The 16,741-nt window shown below is 35.7% G+C and overlaps 4 protein-coding genes across 5 annotated transcripts; 3 read left to right on the forward strand and 1 right to left on the reverse strand.

Moving 5' to 3' along the window:
* Positions 1-1,378: 1,378 nt before the first annotated feature.
* LOC133844643 (neuropeptides capa receptor) lies at positions 1,379-3,789 on the forward strand. 2 transcript variants are annotated; one of them, XM_062278726.1, is made up of 9 exons: positions 1,379-1,862; positions 2,072-2,222; positions 2,286-2,376; positions 2,435-2,634; positions 2,712-2,885; positions 2,942-3,016; positions 3,082-3,226; positions 3,285-3,496; positions 3,554-3,707. In XM_062278726.1, exons 1-9 carry the CDS (start codon positions 1,629-1,631, stop codon positions 3,580-3,582), a joined length of 1,311 nt encoding a protein of 436 aa, XP_062134710.1. In that variant the 5' UTR covers positions 1,379-1,628; the 3' UTR covers positions 3,583-3,707. The 2 variants fall into 2 exon arrangements, with proteins under 2 accessions (XP_062134710.1, XP_062134709.1); XM_062278725.1 differs by having other exon boundaries at positions 1,393-1,862; positions 3,285-3,492; positions 3,554-3,789.
* Positions 3,790-5,021: 1,232 nt separating this feature from the next.
* LOC133845755 (uncharacterized) lies at positions 5,022-8,125 on the forward strand. The gene is made up of 3 exons (XM_062280315.1): positions 5,022-6,865; positions 7,734-7,929; positions 7,993-8,125. The coding sequence occupies exons 1-3, from the start codon at positions 5,393-5,395 to the stop codon at positions 8,025-8,027; spliced, it is 1,704 nt and encodes a 567-aa protein (XP_062136299.1). The 5' UTR covers positions 5,022-5,392; the 3' UTR covers positions 8,028-8,125.
* A 356-nt stretch (positions 8,126-8,481) lies between these two features.
* LOC133845754 (mucolipin-3-like) lies at positions 8,482-12,263 on the forward strand. Its single transcript, XM_062280314.1, has 3 exons — positions 8,482-9,143; positions 9,980-10,830; positions 10,890-12,263. The coding sequence occupies exons 1-3, from the start codon at positions 8,742-8,744 to the stop codon at positions 11,626-11,628; spliced, it is 1,992 nt and encodes a 663-aa protein (XP_062136298.1). The 5' UTR covers positions 8,482-8,741; the 3' UTR covers positions 11,629-12,263.
* A 1,865-nt stretch (positions 12,264-14,128) lies between these two features.
* Positions 14,129-16,717, reverse strand: LOC133845757 (uncharacterized). Its single transcript, XM_062280316.1, has one exon. It carries the CDS (start codon positions 16,715-16,717, stop codon positions 16,364-16,366), a length of 354 nt encoding a protein of 117 aa, XP_062136300.1. The 3' UTR covers positions 14,129-16,363.
* Positions 16,718-16,741: the final 24 nt, after the last annotated feature.

Below are 16,741 nucleotides of genomic sequence, written 5' to 3' on the forward strand. Positions count from 1 at the left end.
GTCCCCGCACCAACAAATTGTGTGATTTATCGATATTTATTTTGTTTGCCTTTGTCAAAATGGGCTTTGGGTTATTGGTTTATATTTTTGTCTAAATGGCCATGCTTGTGGTCATTTGATGAACACTCACTATTCACTATTGCATATTTGCACAGCACTTATATTATTTTTGTTTAAGAACTAAAATTGGACTATTTTTTGTTCTGTTTGTTACACAAGAGTAGTACTTGTTAGCGATGAGCAAAACAGAGTAAAGGTGGAGAAACACCGATGGCAAAACAGATACATCGTACTTTGCAATTTTTTCAAAACATCGATTTTTTATGGCAATATTCGCTCGATTTACGATAGGTATCAGTGCAACTGTGAACTTTGTAAATATATCGACATTGAAATATCGCCCGGTTGTTATTTAAAATTTATTTTCGCCTTCCCTTATCTTTAATCCTATAAAATATTCTGATAAGACCATCTGAATTTGAAAATAAGCTTTAATTCATAACACATTTAAAAATATTATAATTTAATTTTCTTAGTTGGTGACTCACCTTAAAAATAATCAATTATGTACGTTACTTAACGTTATTTCAAATAGTTATTTCATAGTCTAAAATTGTATTAATTTCACTTTTAAAATTACAATAAATAATTGTAGTAATTACCATAATAATAATAATAATAATTCATTGCATAAAGTCGTAGCGCAGTGTGCGCTCATTAAGTTGTAAGTCAACTTAAAAATGTGGAAAAAAGAAAATAAAAAGCTACACCAAACACATCATACCGTGTATGTATGTTATGTATGTATGTGCGAGTATAAAGTGATTAACATTGTGAGTCGCACGACGGGCTCTTTGTTGAATTTATCTTTTTGCTGCTATTTGCATAAGTTGGATTTTATCTAATCAATTTAAATGTTTACCTTTTTACTTATTTATTTACAAGCTTTAATTATATTGTCTGCGCAAAAGTACATGTGTATGTGCATACATACAAATGTTTCAAGACAACAAATATTTAAAAAGAGTTTCAAACGTAATTATTGATTTGTTTATTAGTGGGTCTGTATTCTTTGTAAATAAACATTTTCAGATAAAAAAAACTAGACAGCTGCTGTTGAAATTTATTTGAGAACATTAAACAATTTATTGTATGAAAATTCTTGACTTTACATTTAATATAAATAATTTAAATGTGAAATTATATCGTATTACCAATTGGGCGTCTTTTATATTCAAATGATTGTAGATGTGTGCGAGCAAGTACGTATGTGGTTTATTTTGAAAGATTAATTACCCGCCTTGGCGCATAGTAAGAAGAAAAGTACATATTTGCAAACTGTTTATTCTTATCTGAATATGATTTTGTATGAACAGTAATCTGCGGTCATCTAAAAATTGCGCTATTACGTGCCGGCAACTGAAACCGACAGCTTACTCGTAGTTTTCTCCGTTCTCTGAATAATTATATTTTCGATATTCGGTTGCCAATTTATTCGAAAATCCTTCAAAATGTGTGCAGTGAATGTGTAGTTGGAAAAGCTCTTCAGCTTCTTGAATCTAATCTGTGATCTTTAATTTAAACTATCGAAAATTCAATTTTTATTTTGTAATTGAAATTTTTGTGAAATGGAAAATTTTGAAAGCACAATTTCTCCAGACATTTTAAATATGACAACAGCATCGACAAGTTGGCTTCCATCGAATCTAAGCACATATTTGGCCACATCGGATGCCACAATATCCTCAACCACTGAACCGTACGATAATGATAATGGATGTCCTCAAATCAATTGTACGACCGTTGAATACACATCTTACATACTTGGACCACAATCATTGCCGCTTCACAAGGCGTTGATGGTAAGTTTTGTGGCTGTTTCCTAGAATTTATGTAAATAGGTTTAAGCTTCTTATTAAAATGTAGAATTCTTTTACAAAATTTATAAATTCCTATTTACAATATAGAAATAATATCTTTAAGATTTTTTTCATATTACAATTATTTACTTAATTTTGCGTTGCCTTTCGATTTAATCTAACTTTGGATTTCAAAAACTATTGCTCTATAGATAACCATGATTTATGGAGTCATTTTCTTGACTGGTGTATTGGGAAATGTGCTGCTCTGTATGGTGATAATCAGACACGAAATTATGCACACAGCAACTAACTATTACCTGTTTAGTCTGGCTGTATCGGATCTTATCTATCTGCTTCTAGGTGGGACTTTATCAGATATCAGAACATCTAGAGAATTATTTGCTAATCTAATATACTTGATAGGTTTGCCAACTGAAATCTTTCTTTACTGGCATCAATATCCATATTTATTTGGTTTGCCATTTTGCAAGCTGCGGGCATTCATATCTGAAGCGTAAGACAACAAAATCTGCTGGAATATAGATTCTTTAAAAAGGATTATATTATTCCAGATGCTCATATGTCTCCGTATTCACAATTGTGGCTTTTTCCATGGAGCGATTCTTAGCGATTTGTCATCCATTACATTTGTACACCATGACAGGCCTTAAAAGAGCAGTTAAAATTATTACAGCCCTCTGGATTGTAAGTTTTATAATTGCCATACCATTTGGAGTCAAGTCTCAAATTCAAATGCTGGAGTATCCAATTGGTATGACTCGAATTATTTATAAATATTTTGTTTTTTTGTTTTTTTTTAACATGTGCAATTTAATAAAATACTTACAGATGGAACTCTTATAGAGGACTCCGCCTTCTGTTCAATCGAATTGGGGTTTCCCGAAAAGTTCCCAATATTTGAGATTTCCATTAGCATATTTTTCATTATTCCCATGATACTCATAATATTGCTATATGGTCGCATGGGTGCTAAAATTCGAAGCAGAGCCACCAAAGACTTAGGTATGTTTACACATTTTATATTTACTAATGATAATGATTGCAGTGTTTGCTTACAGGAGTTCAGGAGGGCTCAAGAAATCGAGAATCTCGCACTTCACAGAAGAAGAAAAAAGCCGTTATACGAATGTTGGGTAAGCATAGAAGATCTAGAGGAAATGTTTTACTTTTTTTATATTTTGATATTTATCCAATGTAGCTGCCGTTGTTGTCACATTTTTTGTGTGCTGGTTCCCATTTCATTTGCAACGAATGTGGTTCTTATATGCCAAAGACAATCTCCATTACCAGGAGATAAATGAATGGCTGTTCTCTATAGCGGGCTTTGCTTATTATATTTCTTGGTAGGTTAAATATAAAGATAAAAATATTTTATATTTAAATAAATTCCTTTTGTTTCAGCACTGTTAATCCGATCCTATATAATATTATGTCTCGCCGATATAGAGTTGCCTTTAAGGAGGTACTTTGTGGGAGAAAAGTTGTTGGCTATTACAACAATGGACTGCTGAGAGAGCAATCGAGTTTTATGAGGAACCAGAGAAGTTTTCGACATTCCAGCGTAACAACCAGTCTAGGTGCTGATACTCCATATAGTCGAGTGCATTCTGTAAGTAGGTAAACATTATCATTTCCATAACAAACTTTATTCCTTTCGATATTTCTTGTAGAAAACAATAAGCGATTTTCCTGTACTTAATACAACGAACATTGTGATTGTTCTGGGGAATAATACGAGTGGCTGTCCAAATGAGATAATTAAAGAAAAGCTAGAAGACTTAAGAGAGGAAAATTGAATATATATGTATATCTATGAATGAATATATCCATATCTATCTTTAACTATAATTATTTAAATAAATGTATACAACTCCTAATATAAATAACAATAAAAGTATCTATATAGAAATGAATCGGTTAATTGCCGGAAATTACATATGTTGTGCTTTTCTTTTGAACTTGAATAAATCAACTCAGAAAGTTAGATCTTAATTATTTCATCAAGCTATATTATTGAAGTAACAGTATTATTTCATGAATAGTTATGCTTGTCTAACTGTCTGCTACGATCATTTAAATAACAATAACTGGAATCATTCAAAAACAAAACCGAAAAGCAGCAGTGAAAGTTTTATCATGCGTATTACAATTCGGCTGCATGGGCATTAAAATAGTTGTACCAGGTAGATGGAGGATAATGGGGTATATTGCTTTGTATTCATCGCTAATAGCAAACTAAAGAATACGAATACACGAATAATGTTAACATTTTATGAATATCTATTCATAAACATTCATATTATATTAAGATAAATAAAAAACAGAAATGTTTATAGAGAAACTATAAAATTTGTTAATTTGGAAATTAATACTAAAATTAGTAGTAGTAATAATAATGTGAATGAAAGAATAATTTTTGTTAAAATTTCTTTAACAATTTCTTACTTTATTCATTCCGGATATTTTACAGTCGATCACATTGCGACTTTCTTACATGCTTTACTTAGCTTCGAGCATAAAAATTCAATGCGCAGCCCAAAAATTCTCGAACTCTCAATACTCTATTAGCTTCAACTTTCGTCGAACACTGGCTGAAATAATAAATAAATAAGTTGTTGGACTGATTGTGATTAGAGAGCAATTTGTCGGAAATTGCGAGTGCATTATAACATTGGCTTTACATAGGTTTTCGTACAGAAGTTCGCAAAAGAAATCTCGAAACTGGTTTCAAAAGACACAGATGTGACACTCACCACGAGATAAGCTAAAACAAGATTGAGGCCTCTGCTTGATTGGCTACGACTTGCTAATACCGTGTAGCCAACGACTTTAGTATGCTTAGCACATATTTTGGGTTTAAAGTTCGTCGAGAAAATTGTGCCTATAGGCTTCTTTAAATGAACTTGGAGTTGGGAAAATTTAGAGACATGATTTATGAAAGCAATCATTAAGACTTGGACTGCAACACAATTTGTGTGAGTTCGTGTTGTGTGCTTCTTCAGTTGTGGTGAACTGATCAATCCGGTTCCTTGCATACGTGCACTACACAAATACAAATAGAAAAAAAATTCAAGCGCTTTGTTCTGTAGGAGATCTGCAGGCAAACGAACGTTAGTCGCAGCATTTGACCCAGAGACGACAGACCGAGACCAGAGACCAGAGACCAGGTTCAGAAAACATACATAAAAAAAACCGATACCGCAATATACTCGGAGAGATCAATCTAACGAACAACCAGTTCGAAACAAAAGAAGCTGCCAATGCGCATGCTCCACTGTTTGTGTGTGTTAAATTTACAAAAATTGGAATTTGTTTATTTGTTGTTTTTTTTGTGGGTAAAAGTAAAGTAAAAGTTTGAAGAACTGACTGACGACAAACCGTCAAGCGACAGCTGTGTGGCCAAGTGGGGAATTAAATGCTTATCGACAGTCGCAGCTGAAAGACACGCGTGTCGCGAAACAATTTCTCAATACTAGCTCCACTTTCAACAGACTCCAAACGCACTTAATATGTGGAATAACAGAAGAATTAAAATGCCAACTCTTACGGTGACTGTGATACTTATTATCCTTGGCTGCCTCCTTCTGTCGGTGGAAGGCCTGAATCTCGAATTGAGTCCCTCAACAGCGGCGCGTAGTGCTCGTCTTATGCGATTTCTAACCGATCCTGCCACCATAAATCGTCGTGCCAATGCTCCTGGGCAGTTCGCTCGCGTTCGTCCAAGTGTAGAAAATGTGCATCCACCAGCTGGATGGAGGCCACCGCCAGGTCCGCAATTGATACGTCGCGAATTCAATAACAATTTCCCCAATGGAGGACGTTTTGCACATGCCAAGGATGCTGCTGTGCTGGATATAGGCAAGAGTCAGTTCTATAGGCCCAAAGAGATTCAACAATACAATCATCAACCCAATCAATACACACAGAACTTTAAGGCATCGCCTCATTTCAATGGTGTTGCTATAAAAAGTGAAGTCAACAAATTCCCCAATTACGCGCCCATTCAACAGCACGCCATTCCAGTTGAGGCCAACAAATATCTGGCCTACAAGCAGGGACAAGTTCAAGGGCAAGGACAGGGTCAGGGACATGGTCAAGGACACAGTCAGGGACTGGGACTGAGTCAAGGGCAAGTGCAGTCATTTGGACAAGCAGCAGCCTATGCCGATGTCGCCACGAAACAAGCTCTGCAATATAATCAATTTGGACAAGCTCAGAATAGCTATGCAGTCTACGAAGATGCTGAAAATGCGGCCAAAGCGGCAGCCAACTTTGGCCAAAACTATCAGCAGTCGCAGCCCGCTGTGCCCCCAAAGTTGACGAAAGCAGCCGAGGAGTATTTGCATTTCATGAGCACCAACGAGTATTTCCTGCCTCGACATGAGCCTAACTACAAACAACTCGATGTGGAACGCGATCAGATCAAGTATCAGCATCAGCAGCAGAAATTGATACAAAAGGAACCGCAAGCTCAACCCCAATTGCATCATCTGCCGGACACAAGTGCTTCATCCAGTTACAACAAACCTTTGCGTGCTGCCGATCTATTCTACCAACAGGATCCTGCTCCTGGCAATTTGGCTGTGGTTCGAGGCAGTTATCAGGCAGGTCAGAATTCCTTTGTCGTTAAGTCCGATGGCAACAAATCGGTGAAGCACATTTTATCTACTTCATTAGCTTCGAAACCAACTCAACCCCAACCTGCACCTCAACCTAAAGCTCAAACACCACCTGTGACCTACAGCCATGTTTGGCATAAGACAGAAAAGCCAGAACCCCTGAGATTTGAGTTTACCGAACACGATGCTATTAAAGGTTCTGCCAGCTACACAAATGCGCCGCAGGGACAAAAGTTTTACTACGAGACACATCCCTCTACTCCTCACATCCCCACGGTCAGCGCAGCTCCAATCATTGAGAACGTGAAGCCAGTGCAGGAAGTTCCAGTCATCGCTAAGGATAATAATGAATATGCTAATAAGGTAAGCACTGAAAAGTGAACTCTACTAAGTCATATACCGATCCATAATCGTCTGTCCACATAACCTATATTTCCAAAGCTTTATGACCTGGATAGATAAGTTTCTTTTAGAATTTCTTCACTTCCGCTTCTTACCACTCAAGGCGAAATAAACGAGTTACAAATTCATTTTCATTCGTAATAAAACGAGTCCAAAAGCGCCTAGAAACTTTCTGTATGATAAGATTATTAAAATCTTACAAAGTTATTCAAAAATCCGTTACTTTCGTAAACTCGAATTTGGTATTCTTTAACTATGCTACCGGGTGTTAAAGAGTCGACTCTAGCTTTCGTGTATTCTTTTCTTATTTTTATACCACACCCAAGTCATTATTCATTGTTGTTTGGATCTAAACATTTACAAATGGTCTGTTCTTGTTTGAACTGTCGCTGGATGATAAAAAGAGTTCAAATGGCATTTCGTGTATCAATTAAAATGTAAATAAGATCGATAACGCTGTGTATCAAATTTCCAGATAAATCTTGGACCACAAAAAACAGTTTCAAAGCCCGAAGAACGCGCAGCAACTTTCCACTCTTAACAAATGCCAAAAAACCGCTCAATTATGTGAGTCGGCCACAATATCGTTTTCTTATTTATGGTTGTCTGGGTCCGATCTTGTTTTTGATGAGAATTGCGTGAAGTAATTTGAAGATCTTAATCAGCTGTAAATTAACCAAAATGCTAAATAAGTTTAAAGCCATTGAGACCAATTTAGTTTCGGGTGATCTAATTTTTTATTGCTTTCACCACTTTTCCAACAATTAACTGTTTACTACAATTGAACTTTATTTATCTGATTGAACACATTGTTGATTTCTATTTTCAGAATGCGGAAGTGCAGTCAAATCCACAGCCTGCAGTCACACCGGATCCAGCCGAGCTCGAATCGGACAAGGAAGCTTATTGTGAGAAGATTTGTGCCAATGTTTACGATGAAAATGATGAAATTGTCTGTGGCTCCGATGGATATATGTACACTGGGGAATCACAACTAGAATGTTATTCATCCTGCTTGAATATTGGTATACTATTCTTAACAATAAATTCATATTTATATATCTAATCATTATTTTATTGCTTTGCAGAGGTTTCCATAAAGAGTAAAGGATCATGTTCTTAAATATAAGCTTTATATTTAAAATATTTATTTGCTTAGACATAATTCCTTATTATAAGTTTATTTATTTTTGATTTAAGAACAATAAAGCATTTAATGAACTTGTTGTGTGAATTACTTTGAAATCGAGCAATCATACTTCATTTAAAAATTAGCGCTCTTGTTGATAATAAATGTTATCGTTGTCATGAATGAGGTGTGGTGGCTGATCGATAAGATAAATATTCGATATGTGAATACAATTACTATAAACATATTGGGTAAAAAAAAAATATATATTGAATACATAAAATGGAATAATTTTGAAGTCTAACGAATTTTATAATATCGTAAAATATATTTTAAAAAAAATAGATTTATATCCACAACGCATTAATTTCTTTATCGTTAAGGTCGTTACCATAAATATCGTATGGTAAAATGAGCGAGATGGATGTATTTATCGCTGCTTTCATTAGTATCGATACTATCTTTACGCAAACAAAGCAATTCGCGTACGTCTATTATTATTTTGGGCAGTATTTATTATAATTTCGGTCGAAAAGCGTCGCTAGCTTCACCAAAGCATTCTATATATAACCAAGATTCGTTTGCCTGTTGCGCGTGTGTAGAATTTCTTTTGCATGTTGACGGAATCACTGCAAAAGAAAATCTCTACACCAAGTCAACAACGCAGCGCCCTGCGACCTCGAGACGCAGCCAGTGCAATACATTGAAATGCAAAATTACGGCGTTGGAGCTGCTAATTCTGCTGCAGCAGCTGCAGCTCCAGCCGTTAAACGCCGTACCGACAGCTATGAAGCTGCTCAACACCACCCACATACGCCCAGCAGCGGGGAGAACTCACGCTGTGAAAGCGATGAGGAGTACGTGAACACCAGGATATTGAGACGACGCATGGAATTGCAATCAACGCCTGTAGTTACTGTGACAGCAGCACCAGCAACCACATCGATGTCGCCACAAGGTCAGGTGGAGCAGCCGGAGTTTCCAGAGCCCACATCCTCGGCATCATCCTACAATGAGGAGCGTATGCGTCGCAAGCTGCAGTTCTTTTTTATGAATCCCATCGAGAAGTGGCAGGCACGACGCAAGTTTCCCTACAAATTTGTGGTGCAGGTAAATTGAATAATTGCTCACTTATTGCATGTGTATGTAAGATGAGAGCACATCACTAAGCTGAGTGTATTCATCTGTTGAGCTTTTAATTGTCTCGCATCGTGTCACGTGATTCAATTCGATAGCCAAAACAAGGGGCCGAATAATTGCTGTCTGTTTGTCTCTCCGTCTGTCTGTTGTTTGTGTGACACATCTTTGGAATATTGTTTTGTATGCTTTTCTCGTTGTAATCAATGTGCGCCTCAGAGGAAATTGTATTTGCTTAGCTTTTAGCGTGTGAGCCAGCTAAATGGGAACAATTAGAGACCTCAACAACCGCAAAGTTTTTCAGTTTGTCGTTATAACAAGGGCAACAGTTACACTATTTCGCTTATCTTTAGAAAATCGCACTTGAAAAAGTACGTAATAATGCTTGGTACTTGTGGAGGTACCATATTTTTTTAAGATATTACTTAACTTGATAAATACATAGCTTAATTGGGGATTTTTTTCTAGTTGTGCGTGGGCATGATTAATAATATTTAACGTCTAGGGTTTCTTGTCAGTTGCACAAGTTCAAAGCCAAACTATAGCATATAACTATAAGAAGTACGAGCCTACAGAAGATAAGACAGCATGACGTAACTAGCAATACCCCATAAAGCATTTTAGCGTATTTATAGAAAACGTTTATAGTGTTTATTAAGAAATTATCAATACGTGAGTAGTCCCTGGCATAAGAATTGAATTGGGGACAAAGTGGCGGGACTTTTTAACAAAATATGATTTGGCTTATCAATTTGATATCTGACTTCTTTGGAATTATGTGCACATTATTCATACCTTTTGTTTTACAGATTGTCAAGATTGTTTTGGTGACGATGCAGTTATGTCTGTTTGCCCATTCACGATATAACCACATCAACTACACCTGGGATAATCGTATTGCATTTTCGCATTTGTTTTTGAATGGATGGGATTCTTCACGAGAAGTCGAGAGCTATCCTCCAGCAGTGGGACCATTTGCATTATATAAAAAATCGGAGTTCTTCGACACTGTGCAATATGCGGTTGTGGGATATGACAATATCAGTCATTCTATTGGACCATATTTTTATCCCACTCCGAACAATACGATGCCGCCATTAACGCTCTGCCTGTGGAACTATAAGGAGGGCACCATTTTTGGCTTCAATGAATCGTATATCTTTGATCCGCATATCGAGAAGATATGCGAGAAATTACCACAAAATGTATCAACTATTGGAGTGGAACAATATCTAGAAGATCGTGGAGTTGAAGTCAACTTTGCGTCGCTAGTGACAGCGGAGTTGACGTTCAAGATCAAGACAGTAAACTTTAAGGCGAATGGAGGACCGTTGTCTGCACCGGATTGCTTTAAGTTTGATGTATCCATATTGTTTAACAATCGAGATCACGATGGACAAATGCTGCTATCGCTAGATGCGGAAGCAACGCGTTTAAAGTGCAAAGGCAATACGGATTTCATATCGGAAGCGCATTTTGATGCAATACTCAGAAGTATTCTGAACATCTTTGTGTTGCTAACCTGTGCCTTATCCTTTTCACTTTGTATTCGCGCTCTTTGGCGAGCCTATTTGCTGAGATGCACTACGGTCAACTTCTTCCGTTCACATTTTGGCAAGGAACTGAGTTTCGATGGCCGTCTGGAGTTTGTCAACTTCTGGTGCGTAAAATAAGATTTAAAATGCGGATTGCATATTAATGAGATTGTTTTTTTTTTAGGTATATTATGATAATCTTTAATGATGTGCTGCTGATTATTGGATCGGCGCTGAAGGAACAAATCGAAGGTCGTTATATGGTGGTGGATCAATGGGACACCTGCTCATTATTCTTGGGCATTGGCAATATGCTCGTATGGTTTGGCGTGCTACGTTATTTGGGCTTCTTCAAGACCTATAACGTTGTAATACTCACACTTAAGAAAGCAGCGCCGAAAATCCTACGCTTTTTAATCGCCGCCCTGCTGATCTATGCCGGATTTGTATTTTGTGGCTGGCTTATACTGGGACCTTATCACATGAAATTCCGTTCATTGGCCACCACCTCAGAGTGCCTATTTGCGTTGATCAACGGCGATGACATGTTCGCGACCTTTGCGACGCTCTCGACTAAAGCGACTTGGCTTTGGTGGTTCTGTCAGATCTATTTGTACTCGTTCATATCGCTATACATCTATGTGGTGCTATCGCTGTTTATTGCGGTTATTATGGATGCATACGATACGATTAAGTCGTACTATAAGGAGGGATTCCCAATCTCCGATCTCAAAGCCTTTGTGGGCACCCGAACCGCCGAGGACATTAGCTCTGGTGTATTTATGAACGATCTGGATGACTTTGAGCAGACCAGTTTTTTGGATGTGATGAAAAGCATTTGCTGCTGTCATTGTTGTAGACGACGAGCGGAGCCTGCTCAAGGTGCCAGCGGCTACACAAGTCTATCGAGTATTATGAAGTGATGATCATAATTGATGAGCCATAGAAATTTGTTTTTATGCCTTATAAGCTTAGTCAAGATTGTTGTTAGCTTGTTGTATATTGATTTTACCAATTTTTTCGTAGCCAAAGTTTACTGGTCATGAGCTTGAAATAAGGACCTCCAATTTATGTACGTACAATGAGAATTATTCACGAAAATCTACTGCCAGTTTCTCTAGTAAGTTCATTTTTTCAATCTACAATGACGAGATGCGCGACTGGCAGCATTAGCTGAGTCCATAGATAGATTTTCAATTCAAAACAAAAGATATTATAGTATGAATACAATACCAAGTTAAAACCTAATGTATATATATTATTATATATATAAATGAGTGTGATAACGTATGAAATAACAAAACAATAGCATGAGAACACGATATGAGTAGCATGGGAACATTTTTGGTATACAAATGGCATCAAGATCTTCCATGGAAACGATTTATCGAAACGAGTTTACGTACAAATAAGAAAGTCACTGAATTCAAAAATAATAATATTGTAATTGTAGTTTAATATGTTTAATAGATTTATGTTTACAATGAAGCGCTTGTAAAATATCCAAAAATGCAATAAAACTGTTGAGCCTATCTGAAAGTGGAATTTATGTTTTAGCTGCATAATTACAAACCAAAACCAATAAGTTCTGTCAAAATGTGCAAGGATATGGCACAGATAGAATTTATTTTCGTTTAAAGGACATCTTAATTTTAGCTATAACTCAGTAGGATCTGAAGGGATTTCAAAAGGACATGCATTTTTGTGTTCACACAGGCCAACACTATCGACTGACATTCAAGAATTTCCAGGATACAACAAAAAAAATTATCGAAAATTTTTAAAAATTTTCCAAGGGGGAGGTATGCAAAAATTGTTGAAAAATCACTTTTACCGTCGTAACTTCGCCATTTCAAGGACGATATGGATGTCCTTTACCAGATCAATAGATATTACCACCCAGAAGCAGAATCCGTATAAATGTCCTTGAAAATCCTTCGAGCAGCTGAGATTAAAGGACTTTTTTGTTTACAGAAAACTTGTTATATCTCCCGTGTCCTTGGAAGGATCAAAATAAATTTAGCGTCAAACGATATATTTTTAATGCGGCTAATAACAGGCAAAATGACACTCAAATCGTCCTTCTACTTTTGAAGCTAGACAGGATTTTATGATTTTAGCAATTTCTTCATCGCCCCGAAGTCGAAATTTTACAAGTGTTGGATTCTTAGATGACCCCAAATTATTTGATGCCAATCGATAGATTTTGCCTTCACGATTCGAATGCAACAAGTCCTGCTAAAATGCGTAAGGATATGGCCGAGCTAGGATCGTTTTTCTAATTTCTACAGGTTCAGCAAATAAATTTTTTTGTTGCATACTTTGAGGCTGAAAATTAAATCTATCGAAATATAAATGTTTGAATGCAAAGCTGTGGGTCAAGTAGTATACTTATATACAACTATATACAAAATATCTACTTCAGTGTCTAAAGCCAAATAGGAGGTCAGTTTATTTTACGAAAGTGGACCATTAACTGGATGCATTGACTTGGGTCTGTCAAATCCAAGCGAAAGTTTAAGGCTAATGAACTGTTTGCAGTTGAGCAAGGGATCCATAAAAAGCATTAATTTTGCACAGAAATCGTTTTTCTATTGTTCAGGATGGCTAATAAATGTTAGGTCCGCACATTATCGCCTCCAATAGGCCATTTACCATCCCATTAGCCGGAGATTCAATCCTCACCCCAGTGCAATAGTCGTAGATGAAAATCGATATTTTATGTTGTTAGATTTTATTTTAAATGGTTTCCTTTTCTCAATTACAAATGTATTTAATATTATTTGTTTTTTGCTTGTTTTTTTATTTCCTTTGTTGATGGTTTATTTGTTGCTGTTTCTGCTGTTTTGTTGTTGTTGTTATTGTTGTGGATATTGTTGCTGTTGTTAACGAATTCAGTGCCAATTGAAATGTGCACAATATACAGACAGCATCGCATTTAATTTGGATTTAAAAAATGTAATTTCTTGTGTAAATAAAATAATGTCTGCATTATTTGTATTGTTAAAGTATTTAATGCCGTTCATTATGTTTCTTTAAATATATATAAATATGCATTGTATATATAATTTGTTTGATTTTTCTTTATTCTTCATTTGCATCTTCGTTTAATATTTGTTTATGGTTTTTAAATTACATTTCACAAAATACAATTCACAACTACACTTGACGTCAAGTTTCTGGTTTTGTGTAACTTCAACCAATCCATCAATCACCCAGCTTTTCCAAATCCATTTATGAAATATTGTTTCCATTTTTTTTTTCATTATTATTTATAAATTTTAATTTTCTTTTTTCGTTGGAAAAAATTAAAAATCGTATACATTCGCAAATTGCAATTCATTTTTACTTTTCATCAATTTAGAAAACTAATTTTCAATCACACAAAATCAACGTAAAATTGCTCAAGAATATTCATTTCCATTTTTCTGTTTTTTTTTTTTTTGTTTTTTGTTTTTACATTTGCCTTTTGACTGGTTGTCATTTACGTATATTCGTTACACTCTTTAGCCTTTAATAAGTATATTTTACTTTATAATGATTTATTAATTTTACTTTCTTGATAAAAGCGTTTACTATTTACGCCCAAAACTAAAATGTAAAACGCCGAAATGTGAGAAATTCTTTAAAGATTTCGCACAAATTCCTCGCAAACTAAATGCTACTGGCTAGCAATATTCTTTATGTTTATTTTTTTTTTATTTGTTCATTAAGCTTATTAACAACATCGAATAGTACGCGTATCTTGTATTTTCGTATTTCGTATTTGGTAATTTGTTATTGTTTTACTTTTCATTATATGTATGTATATTAAACATTGTACGTCATTTAGAGAAATTTGCTAATTAATGTTTACTTTTTGGTTTTTTTGCTTATCGTTTGTTCTTTTGTTCGCTTAACTTGGAGAGCTTCGTTTTTATGATACGTATAAGTGTTGAGGGTTCTCGTGTAAATGCTAAAAGTTAAACAAATTTAAACAGAATTATAAATAAAGCAAGCATGCAAACATCCTTATTAAAAGTTGAAATACGCTGAAATAATAAACTTACGTTTAAAATGAAATAAAGAAATAATACAGAAATGAAGAACTCATAAGATAAATTTGTGTTTTTTTAAATAATTTTTATTACAACTTTTCATGTTTTCGTTTTTTTTTTTTTGTTTTTGTTTATAGAAATAGTTATAGTTGCTAAAACATTACACACATAGTTTCTACGCTATATTATATAATTTATTATATAATTGTTTTGCTTTGTTTTTGTTTTCTTTCGTATGTGATGCGGGTTTTAAAATGCCAACAGTTAAATTGTCGCTTTTCCTTACATCATCATATTTATATATTAATATATATAAATATATGCAAATATTAAATAAAAATACAATAGTTTTTAATGCTTGAAAGATATTTTTTCGTTTTTTTGGGGATTTCCGTTTACAACTAACATTACATTTATTTAATACTATTATATAAATGTTTACTTTATACAATTTTCCTTTGCTTTATAAATGCAAAAAATGCCCTGCGTTTGGCTGCAGCTGAACTTGGCAAAATCTTCTTCCATACACTTTTCGTATATTATATTTTTTCATTTGTTTTTTTTTTGTTGTGTTTTTAGGGAATTTTTGTAAAAATTAAATTCAATTTTTGAGCTTAAATGCAGCGCTGCCTGTGACGCTAAAATGCAAATTACGTTTGATGTCCTCATATTTCTATTTTGTTTTTGTTTTCGTTTAGTTTAGTTTACGTTTTTAGTTTAGTTTAGGATTGTAAGTTATAAAAAAAGTCGTTTACAAACTAAGAGCAATTTGAAAATATGTACAAAAAATAGTGCTGGATAATGCCTTAAGTTAGATTAAATAATTTACAAATGGTTTCCTTGCAACACTGTGCGCTCTCTCATTCTGATACTGCGACAACCCTTACTAATCGTAGTTTTCTATGCGAATGCGAATTCGAAATATGTGTTTTGTTTTTTGTTTTCTCTATGTTTAAGGTTTAGGTATAGCTTTAGGTTTAGGTTTAAGGTTAATAGTTTAGGTAGTTTGATTAAAAGTTACTTGTAATTTCGAAATATGGCTCGTGGCTCTGACTTGGCAGTGTGGGCAGAGTTTATTCTTTCGCTTTAGCTCTCTTTTGTTGTTCTCTTCTTCGCGATTTCTATTTGTTATGTGTATTGTATTTACTTATCATTTTGTTTTCTCAGTCTATTTCGTTGAAGAAACTAATGGAAAGAACCAAAAAAGAACAGATGCTTTAAATGGGGGAGGCTGCAGAACAAACGCGCCTGGCTAACGGTAACTTGCGCTTCAACTTTCTCGCTCTCTCTCTCTCGGTCTCTTTCTCTTATTCGTTCTTCTGAGCGCTTTAACATTTTTCAAAGGCTTTTTGTTTATTTTTTCGACTAGAATGTTACGCAAATAGTTCAAACTCTGTAAACAAACTACGGCTACAAAAAATTAATATGGCTTTGCTTTTCAAACCTCTGAAAAAGAAATAGCTAATAGTGCAGCACAGAGAAATGAGACAGAGATAGAGATCAAGAGATGTTTAGAGTAGAATGAGACTTCGTTCAGGTGCTGGAGCTGACAACTGCGCTCTTACAGCTGGCTGAAGCTACTCGTTGAGACCCAGTGCGCGGTGTCCGGGCGTACCATTAACTATATGGGACCATAGTCGCTCAACGCCTGCCCCGGATGTTGGGAGCCCGGCCCGCCGGGCAGAGTAACCACCACGGATACAGCTCGCGAATCGATAACCGAACCGGGCGCTGTGCTTTGCCCACCGCCAACGCCGGCGCCACCAACACCCCCAACACCGCCAACACCGCCACCATTGACATTGCCGTAAACATTACCGGGTGCACCGCCATTGGCGCCAACACCGCCCTGTTGTAACAAGCTGCCAGGAGGAGCTCCCATGCCAGACATACCGCCGCCACCGACCGTACTATTGCTCATGCCCGCCGTGCTCATCAGTGTGCCGTGACCACCCAGCACGCTGCCGCCACCCATGGTTGATGCTCCTCCCGACTCTCC

Source organism: Drosophila sulfurigaster, chromosome 3 (genome assembly GCF_023558435.1).
Source record: "Drosophila sulfurigaster albostrigata strain 15112-1811.04 chromosome 3, ASM2355843v2, whole genome shotgun sequence".
NCBI classification, from domain to species: domain Eukaryota; kingdom Metazoa; phylum Arthropoda; class Insecta; order Diptera; family Drosophilidae; genus Drosophila; species Drosophila sulfurigaster.